The sequence below is a fragment of the Pteropus medius genome, unplaced genomic scaffold, assembly GCF_902729225.1.
Source record: "Pteropus medius unplaced genomic scaffold, Ma_sr-lr_union100, whole genome shotgun sequence".
NCBI lineage: Eukaryota > Metazoa > Chordata > Mammalia > Chiroptera > Pteropodidae > Pteropus > Pteropus medius.
Genome location: NW_024353787.1, coordinates 2,336,418 through 2,350,994, shown reverse-complemented (window position 1 = coordinate 2,350,994; position 14,577 = coordinate 2,336,418). Strand labels below are relative to the sequence as shown.

General features: G+C 48.9%; 1 protein-coding gene and 1 pseudogene across 2 annotated transcripts in view; both read right to left on the bottom strand.

Annotated features, from left to right (window-relative positions):
* Nucleotides 1-14,577, bottom strand: part of STK40 (serine/threonine kinase 40) — a 38,881-nt gene that overhangs the window by 15,667 nt on the left and 8,637 nt on the right. For both annotated transcript variants that reach the window (XM_039850968.1, XM_039850969.1), the window contains exons 2-4: nt 2,761-2,880; nt 949-1,034; nt 435-578 (exon numbers count right to left, since the gene is read on the bottom strand). In XM_039850968.1, the coding sequence (XP_039706902.1) occupies nt 435-578; nt 949-1,034; nt 2,761-2,880 (350 nt within the window). The remainder of the gene's footprint in view (nt 1-434; nt 579-948; nt 1,035-2,760; nt 2,881-14,577) is intronic.
* On the bottom strand, nt 9,922-10,040 carry LOC120593314 (uncharacterized; annotated as a pseudogene).

The window sequence follows — 14,577 nt, the reverse complement described above, 5'->3', positions numbered from 1 at the left end:
AACTGAAATGCCCGTAGAAGGCAGGACTGTTGGTATCAAAACAACTGAGGTGGCCCCAAGTGCCCATTCTCCCTCACTGCCCTCCCTTCTACCTTGGCCTGGCCAATTCCTGAAAACGCAGTAGTAAGAGTCTGTCTTTAAATGACTTTCTGCTTTCCTCTTTTCTCGGAAAAGTGGCCCTTCAAAGAAAGGCTGTAAGATGTGAGCTGTGTGCCTTCCCACCAGGCTGTGATCATCACAGCAGGAGCACTGCAGCAGCTGGCCCGGCCCAGCATGGCCTCCAGCCTACCCGGTCCAGGAAGTCCTGATGCACCCAGCAGGCAGGGATGCCAGGGGGTCGCATGGGTGAGCTGCTCAAAGTACAGATGTGGACCCAGCAAGTAGCCAGCCCAAGGTGGAGGGACAGGGGGAAGAGGAGACAGGCAGCCACTCACCTGGAAGAGCCCATGGTGGTGAACCACGCCATCCTGCGTGTGGAGGAGGGAAAGCAGAGAGTACTCGGTGTGTAACAGCATCTTGCCTTGCCTTTCCTCTTGGCTTTCTATTCCTTGGTCCCCCCTCTCCTCAAGGGTAAGGATCTTTAGGACGGCACACACATAAAAAAAAAATAACCCCCCAAATCCTTACTTTACAAAGTAGAAGGAACCGAACAGGAAAAGCATGGGGTTCACATTCTACCATGCAACACTTGCACACACACTCACACATGCACATACGAAGTGAAACCGTTTTTCTTAATGTGACAGCTATGTAATTTATGCACAGATAAAGCTCTTTAAATCGGGAGTTGTGCAGAGTGAGGCTGTGTGAACTTGATTGCCTCTCAGGAAGAAATGGTGCCACTCTTGCTCACAAGTGGTGTAGGTGTGAAAGTGGAGAGGGGGAGGAGCTGGGTTGGCAGGATGGCCCTGGGTGCCCAGCCACCCCCACCCCTGGTGCCTCACTTACCTTCAGCTGATAGAAGTCATCTGTGCCATCTTTCCTCGCCAAACACTGCACGATGCTTGGCACCGGTGAGTTACCCAGACGGGGACCTATGGCACAGAGAGCAGCTAGCTTACTGTTCAGCAGCCTTGTCTGTCACGGCACCATGTTCACCATGTGGTCTTTTGGCTAGTTCGTTTCTGTAGGTGGGCACCACAGTTCACGTCCACTGAACTCTCCCCTCAGAGTCTCTGGGTGGAGAGTTCTCACAGTCTCCTCTCCAAAAATGGAGGGTATGTGTGCATCTGCATGATGTACACCTGGCTTTTACAGGCATATTTCTCAAAAACAGGGATTTTCAACAGTGGGAGCAGGCTGGAATCTCTGAGGAGCATGTTAAAAAAAGAGCTCCCGGCTGCAATCTGGCCCCTCTGAATGAGCAACTCCAGGGTGAGAATCCAGGAAAGTATAGCTGGAGCAGGTTCCCCTGGTAGTCTGATACAGCCTCCTGGCCCTGGTCCAAGTACCAGCTTTTGGGAACTTCTATATTTCTAGAGCTGTATACTGCTCATTGTCCTGTGACAACGCCCTCAGCGCCCTGCCTGAGCTTTCAGAGCATAAATCAGATAATGTTACCATGTAAATGCAGTGCTAAAAAATCTTTAACAGTGCCCAACTGCTCATAATATGCAGTCAAACCCCGCTTTGGCCTGTAAGGTCTTACATGATTTGGTTCCTGTCCATCTCTCTAACTGATTGTTTCTCCATCTCTCTCGCCATACTCCAGCTACACTAGCTTCTTAATTCCTAAGACATTCAGCCCTTTCCTGCCTCTGGGCTTTTGCACTTGCTGTTCCTTCTGTCTAGAATGTTTTTCCCCTGCTAGCTCCTTCTTACCCTTGGTTGTCAGCTCAAAGGTTGCTTCCTCATACAGAATCTTCCTTGTCTTCACTATCTGTAGGCCCTTCTTACTCTCACAGAATCTTGTTTACTGACTTCAAAGCACTTACCACCCCCAGCGGTGATCTTGTGTGTTTACTCTCTTCTTTTTGCAACTAGAATGTTAAGTTCCATGAGGGCAAGAACTTGTCTGTCTCATTCTCTGCTGCATCCCTGCAGCACAGGCCTGGCACGGAGTAGACACCATTGACTACTTGCTGAATGACTGGAGCTGGGACTATCCTGTGCCTGTAAGCCCAAGATGCTGTCTCCCAGCAAAACTCACACCTGGTCTCTGGCTGCTAGGAAAGTTGGGGTCCTCAGAGCCTACCCTAACTACAACCCTAAGCATAAGCAATCTGGACTTGTTGGGCTTCTAACATCATGCAGAAAGGCCCTGCTGCTCCTCTAGACCACTGGGATCACCCGATTCTACAAAATTTCTGTGACAATTTTACAAGAAGTTTGGGGGCTCTACAAACACATTGTGAAATTAATAGTGCCCTCCAAGAATGGCCCAAGAAGTGTCCTGGATGACGGCCCCTGGCTTCTAACACAGCTTGTGTGATTCTCGAGGGTGGCATCCTGGGGAGTACACATAGGATGCCCTGAGGGAAGACACAGTCTAGCTTTCAGCTGAGAATGATCTAAGGCTGGTGCAGCTACAGCAAAAATGACAGCTCTTGGGACGGAGCAACCTCAGGCTACAGATCTTCTACTGGCATACACAGAATCCAGTTAAAGCGGTGAAGCTGGGCCAGGCCGAGGGTTGGTCAGGACTCTACACTATGGTAGGTGTGATGCTTTATTCTGCTTTTCTGCTGTTTAGACTGTGCACACCAGTGCATCCTGCCCCTGCCCCCAGCACCCCTACTCACCCAACAGTTAGAAACTTACCCAGGATGAATGGTCCAGCTCTCTTAGCATTATTTCCGGAAATCCCACTTCCTAGAGCCTTTGCCCTGGCCGACGTTTCTCCAGCTCCTCTGTCTGATGCTCTCCGCTTCATTCTCAGCTCTAGACAAGACAGAAAAGAGCTCTTCTCACTGAGCAAGTCAGCGAGTTTCCTTACGTTAACCCAGACTCCAAGTCTCTGACTTGAGGATGCGTCAGACAGCTGTTGCTGCTGTTCCCACTGCTGCTGCCACCTCCTCCCGCTCCCAGAGGAGCACTGAAGGTTCCCAGTGACAAAGAACCATGGCTCCTTTACTTGAGATTAATTAGGGGCTCAAGGTGGGTGTACTTTAAGACAGCATGTATTGGCCACAGAGGTGGGCAGCCAGCTTGCCTCAAAGGGGCCAGTTAAATGCAGAGAGGATGACACTGGGCTTTCTGCAGATTAAACTGGGGCCCCTGAGAGGCCACCGCAGAGACGGAGAGGAGAGCCAGCCCTCTCTGTGACTTCCTAAAGTGAGGATTTCCCCCAAAATACCAATAGCCAAGTGGCCGGAGGTGCTAATTTCTGTGTCCCACTCCATCCCCAGTGACTTGGCCTCAATCCTATTTGCCATGTGTTAAGGGGCTGTGTGTTTAGACCGGAAATGGCATGATGAACATGAGGCCCAGGGGATCCCTCTGCCCGTGAAGTATGTGGATGACTGCCTTGAGGATCTCCTCTCTCCAACAATCCTTGGCTCTTAGGTCCTCTCAGTCGGAAGAATACCCCAAAGTTGTCAAGTGGGGTTTTGCTTTCTTTCCCTTTTCTCCTGTTTTCAAAATTTTCTTTAATTACTTTAAGAAAAATATATATTATGCATTTAGGACACAGTTAAAGGATACCAATGGAGGTTGTGAGCACTTTGATCTGCCTGGTAATCCCTATCTCCTCCACGGTAAAAATAAAAGGTGGACACGCGAGCCAGACTTCAGAAGACATTAACCTCCAGACGTGGATTTAAGAAGAGAGTCACTCCTTCCAGCTCTCTATAGTTAACACCTGGGAATGCAGTGTCCCTGAGGTGGAATGGGGAAACAAATGGACACAGATGAGTTCTACACAGAGAAGGAAGAGGGTCACACAGATGCCTGAGGAAGGCTGGCTGCCCAATCCCAAAGAAGGCCCCTGGCCCGGTGTGGGTGGGGGGTCAGGGGGCAGTTCCCTGAGGTGGTGATACTAGAGTGGGCCGCAAGGGGCCAAGTCATTCCAGGAGTAGCAACTTAGATGAGCGAATGTACAGAGGTAAGAAATGACACATAAACAAGTAACTCCAAGCAGTTTGTGTCGCTAGAGTACACAGTGTGAAACAGGCAATGGAGAGAGCTGACCCAGAGAAGGGGCAAGAGCCAGATCCAGGGGGCCTGATGGCCACATCAGGAGTATAACCTTTACCCTTTCACAAAGGGCTTGGGATCACTGAGCCCCAAACTTCTGTAATTTTTTTTCTTCATACAAAAGTAACTGGCATTCCCTGCAGAAACATTAGAAAACACAGACATGAAAAAATAAGGAAAAAAGGTACCCGGATGTAATCACTGTTAATATTCAAGCAGAATTTCCTGTGTGTATGTTTGTATGTGTGTGTGCTTACAGTCTGCATTACAAAAATTTGAACCACTCTGTGATATCATTTTGTAAGCTTCTTTTTCTCCCACCTAAAATACATTATGAGAGTGAATGTGAACTACAGTTCAATAAATCCATTAACAATAACAACAACAACAACAACAAAAAACACCATTGTTAACAACCCTGAATGACAATATCCTTCCGTAGGATCATTTGAAATAGCTACAGTCTCCTTGGAAAAAATATATCACAATTTATTGGATCACACCCCTATTCATGGACATTTAGATTCTCTCCATTTTTTTTTGTATTTTTACTAACAGTTATGCACATACAGCTTGGCAAACTTGTATTTCTCCCTCAGGATAAATTCCAAGAAGTGCAACTGCAGGGTCAAATGGGATGCACATTTTAAAAGATGTTTGACACACACTGCCAGGCTGCTCCCAGGGAAGCTGTGCCAATTTATATCCATTAGTGGTGTAGGCGAGTAAGTCTCAGGACTATATTCTTATTTTTAAAGACTGCCAATTTGATGGGCAATAAAAAGTATATCATTGTTTAAATTCATAATTCCTTAATTATTCATGATGTTGAACTTGTTTCACATGCTTACTGGTTGTATGTATTATTTTTTAAATGAATTTCCAGTTCATATTCTTTTTCCATTTTTTACTTTGTTTGTGTATTAGTCTTGATTTTTCGAAACTCTTTATATATTAAGGCTATAACTAACATAGGATGTAGTTTTTCTTAATATTTTAACTTTTTTAAATTAAAAAAAAGACTAAATGTTTATGTAATCAAATAGTTCTCCTTTCCTTTAGTTTGTTTTTGCTGTCACTCTTGGAAGGTTGCCCCTACTGTGAGAACAGGGACACTAGTTAGGTTAAATCTTCCCAGGCTGCCATTCTGGCCCTTATTCTAAACCCTAGGGGACTGATTCCATGCAGTGGACTGGAAAGCAGGAGATGGCTCGATGGTACTTCTAGTCCAGGCCACCCATCAAGCCTCAATTTGTTTTCGGAGCTGTGCCACTGAGGAGCAGACCCATGATTTCATTCTAAGAGTAACTAGAACCATGTAACTCAGCAGGCCCTGGTAATCCCCAGAAGGAGCGGAAGCCATGGTTAGGCTCAGCTGTGACTTTTACGAAAGACGCTCATGCTAAAAGCTGATTCAGAGTCATTCATACAAAAGCAGGGAGAAATGAAACTGCTTCTAGAAAAATATTAAAAATCTGGGCAGTAACATATCTGAAACAGTGTTCCCACACTCTGCCTGGCGAACTTGTAGGCATCTTTCTCAACTTAAATATCATTTCCTCAGAGAAGCCTTACTTGATAATCTCACTACCAGTGAGTCCCAGTTAGTCTCACTCGGTGTCCTGTCATTTTCATTCAGAGCACTTTCCATATTTTGCAATTATGTATTTGTGTATTTATATACGCTTAATGTCTTTCCCCTACTACTAGACTAAAAATTCCACAAAACAAAACAAAACACACCACACTGTACCCTCAGTGCCTGGCCCAGCATGAATGGCTAGACGCCTTCCCTCCAGTTGCTGACGGTTCTTACCAGGTCAGCAGCCTTGTGCTGGAGCTGCCCCTGCCTTGGTAGATAAGCTGGTTTCATGCCATTCTGGTGCTGTTCTCCTTCTTCCCTGGGGCACTAAACCTCCTCTCTTTCCCCGGTTCCCTGGAGAGCACTGAGGAGGCCTCTTCATATCTGTGTAGATGCTGCCTAAGCGCCTACGCACAGGCACGGTCTAGACAACAGTTTGCTGGGAGCAGCTGCAGCACAGACAATGAGTGGGCTCAGCCTGACCCCACCCACCCCACTCAAGATTCAACTTAAGCAAATGGCATGGGAACTGCTCCAAAATGTAGGCAGACAGAAGGATGGGAGCAGACGGGCAGGGAGAGGGAAAAGATGGTACTGGCAGGGGGAGTGGTAGCAAGACTGCTTCCCTTCCTGAATATCCCTTCATGCTGCCCAGAGCTGGGGGAAGCAAAGGAAGCAGCATGAGGAGGCAGGCCTGGGAAAGCGGAAGTTGCTGCAGGCTCACTAGTGAGGTAAGCAAAGCCCCTCAGGGAGGCCTGTTCCCTGTTCCCTGCTCCTCTGCTGATGCACAGGGAGGATGTGCCCTACTTTCAAATCCTCCTGAGGCATCCCCTCCAGAGACACACCTGCAAATGGTCCACAGATGCTCCCACGGGGGAGGCCACTTTGCGAGATCCTGGTTTCACAGTGAGATCTGTGATGTAGAAGCTCTGCCTATCCTGGTCTCAGAAGGGCTTGGGGCCAGGCCCCTCAGGGACACTGATCCTCAGACTGGGCTAAAGAGCTCTGGCCCAGCAAGACTAAGGGACAGCCATTTGCTGGTGTTTCCTAGGCCCACTGCTCAGCTCCCCAGGAAGTCAGCAATCCTGGCTTAGACGTCTCTGGAGGTTTAAATCTGTCAACTATTCCGTGTGCTATTCCCCCAAGTCAGCACTGGTTCCCTTAGAACCTGGACTCAACAAGAAGCTCAGAAAGGCAACAATGGGGTGAGGGGTAGAGGCCAGGAGGGAGGCACTGAAAGAGAACCCAGCCTGGCAGCCCCGCCTCCTACAGGCTGCACTCCTCAATCCTGAAAGCAGGGGGTTCCATGTGTGTGGCCCAGCCTAGGGAACAAGTTGTGGGCCTTAGCATGAGAGGGCCTCAGCTCCGTGACAGCCACATGGCATGCCCAGAGGAGGAGGGCCTGTCCTACCCTGTCAATTTGGGGTTAAGGTCATATTACCCCAAAGCTGCTGGGCCATGTGAGCCCAGCTTTTCCAGAAAGCAATGAAGGCTAGGCCATTAGTGACACATAAGGGTCTAAAGCCCATGATTCTGAGTTTCTGGGTGTAGTGTGACAGAGTACCCTATAGCAGGGCACAGTTCAAAATGGTGGACATACCATCAACCCCAAAAGAAGGTGGGCTGCAAAGAGAGATGGTAGTGAGGCCTTCCCAGCTCAGTTTTTCCTCAGCTCTGCCCAATTACAAAGCAGCTGGAGCCTGGCCAAGGCAAGGAGGGGCCCTTCGTTCACACCAGAAACATTCCCGCAGGCCTCCAAACAGGTGCGCAGACACATGGCCCCGGGCAGTGGACACTTACACGTGCACAGAGCCAGAGGGAACCCTCTACCCCCAACAAATATGAGGGGCAGCTGCAAGGCCTGCCCACATGTGCAGAAAGTTCTGCACTCAACCTCATCCTAGGCTTCTTGCTCTGGGTTCCTGGAGAGATGAGCGACATTGCAAACCAAATCAGTGAAGGCAGTCCCTGCAAGGAGCAAACCGCAGACTTTGGTCCAGTGCAGCACTTGCTGTGTGTGACAACAGCAGCTGTAGCCACGATTTGCCAGCAGCTTCTCTTTGTGCTCCTGCTAGGAGCCAAAGGACTGTGTCTACACTGCAGGATCAGGCTGAGTCGAAGGCATCAATATTCGAGCTGTCCCTGTCAGCAGCCCCTATCCCCACCCCCATGCATCCTGGCTCTGTCAAAATAAAACAAAATAAAGAAACAAACAAAAAGTTCCTGAGCTGTGCAGGCTTCTGGATATGACCTAAAGAAGCGTCTACTGAAGGCAGGGCCCCACACCTCTGTCTAGCCCACCTGGCACCTGGAAGTGAGCACAGAGCTCCCACCCATCCCTGGCCTCAATCCTATTTGCCACATGTTAAGGGGCTGTGTGTTTAGACCTTGGCAGATCCCTGGAGGGAGGGAGGGTCTCTGCCCATAGGACACTAAGACAGCAGAACAATGTGGTTACAGCACTGTGTCTTGGTATTTTTCCTGTCATAACAAGAGAAACACTTGGGGGTAAAAGGACTGGGGCCCCAGCTGTCCTATGCCTGGCCCCGTCACCATCTTGACCTATATAACCTACACTGGCTGGGAACCACCGAGTGAGCCAAATCTGTATTCAAAGCCCAGCGCCATCACTGTAATGATGAAATCTTGGACAACTTATTTATTCTGTATCTGCAAAACAGTGCACAAGACTACCTTTCAAGGTTGGTCTAAGGATAGAGTGAGATAGCCCACACAATAGGTTCAGCAGAATACCTACTGGCACATTGTAAGCCATTTGATGAACTGTGCTACTACGCAGTAGCTTTGAATTTCTCCTGTCCAAGGAGAAAAGGATAGTTAGGCACTGAGTTAGGGAAGTGGGGCGGGTAACCAGATTAAAGGCTTAACAGACCTCAGACCTGCTGTCTGCTAGCCTGAGAGTATAGGCTAGGGTGGGGGTCTGATGGCCAGCCTGAGAGACATGCTCCCGTGTGGGAGGATAGGAGGCATGGGGGTTAGCTACATTCTGTAGTAGAGGCCAGAGTACTGTTGTCTTATGGGCCAAGGGGAGTGCCTACTCTTTTGGGTAGAGGCACGCAGCATCTTATTCTCTTGTTTTGTTCAGTGGTCTTTGGGGGAAGCAGAGGCTGGAGCACCAGCTGGCAATTATAAACTTGGGCACAGTACGAGACCATCCACAAGTTAATGAGGCCACACTAAATAGGTCCTTCATCACGATCCAGTTGATGGAATTAAGACCTAGTGTCTGTAGTCCAAGATCTCTTGGAGCAGGATTTGGGGAGGGGGACAGAGCACATATAAACTTGTAACATTGAAGGACATACCTTCTCAGTATGTGCACTTGTCAAAACAACTGAATTGTACAGTTGAGAGATCCATGAAATTCACTGTGTGTAAATATACCTCAATTTAAAAAAAAAAAAGCAAGCTGCGGTCTTAACCAGATGGTCAAGGTTAATAACACCAATAACAGAACAAACTGACATCATGTTTGTTACTCCTGATATGATGCACTTAGAAGGATACATCACTTACGTCACTTTTTTCTTTTACCAAGTGTATAAACTGGATCTGATCATGAGTGAAACCCAAACTGAGGGACACAAAACAATATACTTCAAAAACATCAATGTCAGATTGTAAAAAAAGGCTAAAGAACTACTCTAGATTAAAGGAGACTAAAGACATATGACAAGTAAATGTGATGGGTGATCCTGTGGGGAAAAGTTATAAAGAACAGATTGGGCAACTGGCAAAATCTGAATATGAACTGTATGTCAGAAAATAGCATTGTATCAATGTTAAATTTCCTAGATTTGAAATTGCATTGTGGAATAACACAGGACACAGGAGAATGTCCTTGTTATTAGGTGACAGATGCTAAAGTGTTTAGAGTTGAAGGGTCACAATGTTTGTAATTTCCTCTCAGGTGCCCAGAGACAGGGGACAAAGTGCAACCTGCTGGAATAGCTCCCTAGACCCTGAAGGCATCTGCTGTCCAGATTCACAGGTTCAAAGGGATTTCTGGTGGGTACACAGCCCACAGCAGTAGAACTTGGAATCTCATACTTGTTGGGCAGAGCCAGCCAGGCATGAATATAGGATTTCAGTCTTTTTTAATTTTTTAAGCGAGGCAACCCTTGGTTGACCTCACAGATTGCAAGGACCTTGTCATCTTACAATCCCTTATTTTTAATTTTTTACACCTACAGCACCTGGTCTTCCTAGGTGGTATCTCACCCAAGTACTAACCAGGCCTGACCCTGCTTAGCTTCCAAGATCGGACGGGATCGGGCTTGTTCAGGGTAGCATGGCCGTAGACAGGATTTCAGTCTTGACTGACCCCCTTCTTTCTCCACCCCGAATGCTGTGCTAAAGGAATGGGGTAAAAAATGAGGCCTTTGTGCAATCTCCAGGTCTGCCACCTGGTGGCATATTTCTACAGCGCATCTTCAAAGGGATTATTTTGGTACCAGGTTCAAGATGGTGGGGCACTGCTCTCCGTGAGGCTGATCAAGGAGGATGCAGCCCTGATTCCATCAGAAGACCCCACCTTGGCTGCCTGTGTAATTGAGGCTGAGCAAACAGATTCCAGCAGGCTGCACTTGTTCCTCTGCTTGAGAACCTGGGCCTGCAGTATGTCTGTCTCTGCTCTGAGGCTCCTCCAATTTCCTCACTGATCTTCAGGAAGAAACAAACTCCTCAGTGAGCCTGGCCAGACCCAGGCTACCTTCTAGCCTGACTGCCCTTATATGCTGGCTAAATCCAGCCATGCCAAATGACTCACATTTCCCTGAGTGTGCCATGAACACTTCTGCCCTGCCCTCCTCTCTCTGGTTGGCTTGTCCTTCTTTAGTCCTCAATGATGTCACCTTCTGCAGCAAGTCCTTCCTTCTCCAGCTCCCAGAGCACCTGAGCATACCTCTGTCCGCTCTTGCTGTGCTGTAACCATTGGTTTATCTGTCTGACACCCCTCTACCCCAGGTTGTGGACTGCCCTGAGGGAGCAACCCCAATTCACCTCTGGTTCCCTGTACCACTGCCTGTGCCTGTCAAACTGCTGAATGAGAAAACGGAGAGTGTAGAACTGTTTGTTGTGCACCCAGAAGGCACCAAAGCCCATATTGGGGCAGGGGACAGAGATCAAGAGTGGGACCCAGAAAAAAGTATGGATGGTCTACTGGCTCATGGTAGGAGACAGAATCCAGGATCAGGGAGACAGGGGATCACCATGGATCACAACTGTGATGCAGCAGTGCTGGGAAAAGTCTGTCCAGGAAAAGTCCCATGTCAGAAATGTCTGGGAGCCTGAGGCAGGGCGTTCTAGGCCAGCTGACCACAGAGGCTGCGCTGAGACAGTGCCTGCTGCAGGAGAGTAGCCCCCACTGCGGAACGAAACCCATTCCCAGCATGCCCACAGCTTGAGCACACCCCCTCACAGGTGGAGGGACAGACCGGCCTCCTTTCTGCTGAGTCCAGCAAAAATATCTGCTTTCCTGCAGCAAGATGTGGGAGCGACAGCCTGGCCTGCCCCCTCACATCAGTGACAGGTTCCCTGACCACTCCAAGTTTGTAGTATGATGATCCTTCTGCTGGTCAGAAAAATTTATACCACTTTTGCTTCCCAGAGGAAAGAGAACTTCTGGCCCAGTTATAGTTATATATCTAGCTGACTACACCTGGAATGAAATGATGAGACTTGAATGAGCAGTGCGAAATCTGAATTCATGATCCAACTAAGATGATCTGCGGATCCGCGCTTATAGACCAGACCCTTCCACACTAGAGGGCTGCCAGTTCCCTCGAAAACTCCCTGGGCCCCTTTTCTAGATGGTGAATTTTGGATTCAGAACCCACTGGGAGGCCCACCCTCTCATTAACTTCTGTACAAGGCTTTATAGCTTACAAAGCACTTACAAATACACTATAGTAACTGATCTCCCGCTGCCCCCAGAACACAACATTTTCTAGGAAAAGGAACTGAGGCTCGGAAATACTGAGAGACTAGCCTAAAGTAATCTGGCTAGTTGCTGAAAGAGTTCACCTATATGAAGACAGGTTTTCTAACTCTGAATCCCATATCTTTCTACTTGACTACACTGCTTCCTCAGCTGCTCCTTCTCCACCTGTCAGCTGTGGTTCTGGGAATGCCAACCACAGATAGGATAGCACCCTCTGGACTTCCTTATAGGCAATCATTCTCCTGGAATCAGGGAGCTGCCAAGGCAGAAAGTTGCAGATAAGCAGGGACAGAGAGGGGCTGTACTTGTTCCTGGAGATGGAGACGTTTCAGGGTCCCCGAGTCCGGATCTCTCTGGAGAAAAGGGCTAAGTCCAAAGCCACTTACTGAGACATCCTCCCACCAGCCAACAAAGCAGGGTCCCCTGCCCCTCTCTGACCCAAAAACTCTGGGAGCCACCACCCACTGCACTTCAGTATTCACATGTAGGTGCTTCTACCAGTGCCACCAACATCTCTATAGGCCTATTCTCCACCTACAAAGTCAATCCATGGAACTAAGAAGAATTCGTAGCCCATGGAACAAAGTGTTTCCAACCATGGACCAGTTAACTCAAATGCCAGTGGGGAGAGCAAGATGGATTTGGGGGACAGGTAAGCCAGGTTTAACTTCCCTCACTCACTTGCTTTGTGACCCTGAACTAGTCGCCTATCCTCTGAGAGTTACCTATACTCTGTGGACCTCAGTTTCCTCATCCTTAAAAGTGGGATGATTGAAGGATCAGACACAATATCGTGGCTGATGGTGTCACAAAGTCTTTGCTGGATGAAAGGTGAGCATTCCTTGCTCCATGTGAGGTAAGCTTCCTGGTGACAAGTCTCTCTATGTGAATTCGTTTTAAACTATCATTTGATGGGCATCTACCTACTGCTTGCCAGGAATTGTTCTTAGTATTTCCTACATTTTTTAAATTCTCACAACTTTATGAAGGACAGATGTCCTCCTTTTACTGCTGACATAGTGACCCTGGCCCAGTTCACGGGCTGGAGTAGGCTGCCTGCAGCCTGTTCTCCTCTGTTCCCACTAGCTGGCTGGAAGGCAGCTCTATTTGAAGGCTTTGCATTTGAGTCTGAATGACAGCCATCTCTGAAGCAGGCATGAACCTTCTCTCTGGCAGCCTGAAGGCTACAAGCAATCTCCCCAGGAAGCTCCTGGAAGCCATTTGCTTCTGTGCTCAGGCTGGATGCTGGGGGAGGGGGAGGCAGATTAGTAATCCCTCAGTTTCAGCCAGGACTCCCTGATGACAAAGATTCATGCCTGTGCTGTCATCTTCACTGTTCCAAAACAGCATGATGATTTTGTTCCTTTTTAAAATGCAGGATATGTATAGCTCCAATTTGTCAAGAATACATAACATCACATCATTCTCTAAATGTATGCTTCACTGCCTCAGGGGTAACGAGTGAGCTGCTGCTTCTAACCAGAACTTTCTCTTGTTGCACAGGGTGAACCCCACCCCCTGAAGCCCGCTGTGCTCTTGGGCATGTGGGAGAGTACCTGCAGCAGCCAGAGAGGAAGTGACTCAGCCCAGTGGGAAGTGGGAGGGGCAGTCAGAAAGAGGGCCGTGTGCCCAGCCCGCTCCCCACCAGCACATCCACACCAGACCATCCTCTGCTGCTGCCTTTCCTCATAGGGCTACAGCCTGCTGAGTGCAGAAGTTCTGGGAACCAGCAGTGGCCTGAAGACCCTGCTGCTCATAGGAGGAAGCCCAGTGTCTGCAGCTCGGGGTCCAGCTCCAGTCTCTTCTAGGAGGCATGATTACACACACAAAGAGATTATGTAATCAGTGATGTCCTTCTTCACCCCACTACCCTGAGGAAGCACCCACTGGGCTCCTCCATGGCCTTCATGAAGGCTGGAGGGACAGACTGGAGGCAAAAGGGGCCTGTGTACTGATGCAAGGCTGTATCAGGCGAGGGGCGATTCTGGGAGAAAAGGCTCCAGAGCTGTGCACACAGAGATGGCCTTGTAGGCCTCTCTGGGGAAAAAGATAAATAGCATAAGAAACCAGTCCCTGCAGACTTCACCAACAGCCACTCTGGGAGCCACCAGAACAGAACTCAGGGCAGCATCGAGAGCCCTGCCACCACTTCACCCCTCCCATGGGCCTCCGGAAGCAGCTGATGTGACAACAAATAATCCGTCACTGTGTGTGGGTGTTGAAGGAGGAAGGGACAGACTTAATAGCTTTTTCTCAGGCTGTGCTGCCCTGGTATCTCCCATCCAGAGAAGCAGCCTGGGGAAGCAGCCAAACACACTGGCTTGGGAGACATGCCGGGTGGCCCCTTGGGTCTGTGGGGGGGCCCTCTGCCATGTGCAGTGATAGCAGACTGAACCAATGACAGTCCTCCCCATAATGCCAGCCTCCTTACAACTAGGGGCACCCTGGCATAAGCACGTGAGAGGGGCCCCTCAGCTCAAACCATCATTTATTGCTTTGTGCAGTGACTCAACCCAGGAACAAGGCCTGCCACGGGGTCCTATGTGGACTTTAGGTTTTTGCCACTCACGGTGGCCCAGATCAGGCAAGGAGAAAGCAGCAAGCGACTAAAGAAGGGCGGGCTGAGTCTGAGAGCCACCTCTGCATCTCCTGTGTGACCTGGACACATGCTTCTCTGCTCCACAGTCTCCCACCTAGAGGAGAGGAGCAGCATTGCCCTGCACAGGGTTCCCTGAGGACTGCTGGGAGCCAGAGTGTGGGAGGCATTAGACAAATGCTAAGTTTCCTTCTAGTCCAGATTTCCAGAATGACAGACGGGAAAGCACAGGCCAGGCCCAGGTGCACGTGATTCTCTTTATACTGTTTTTTAATAGCAAAAATCACTACAATTATCCTGTGA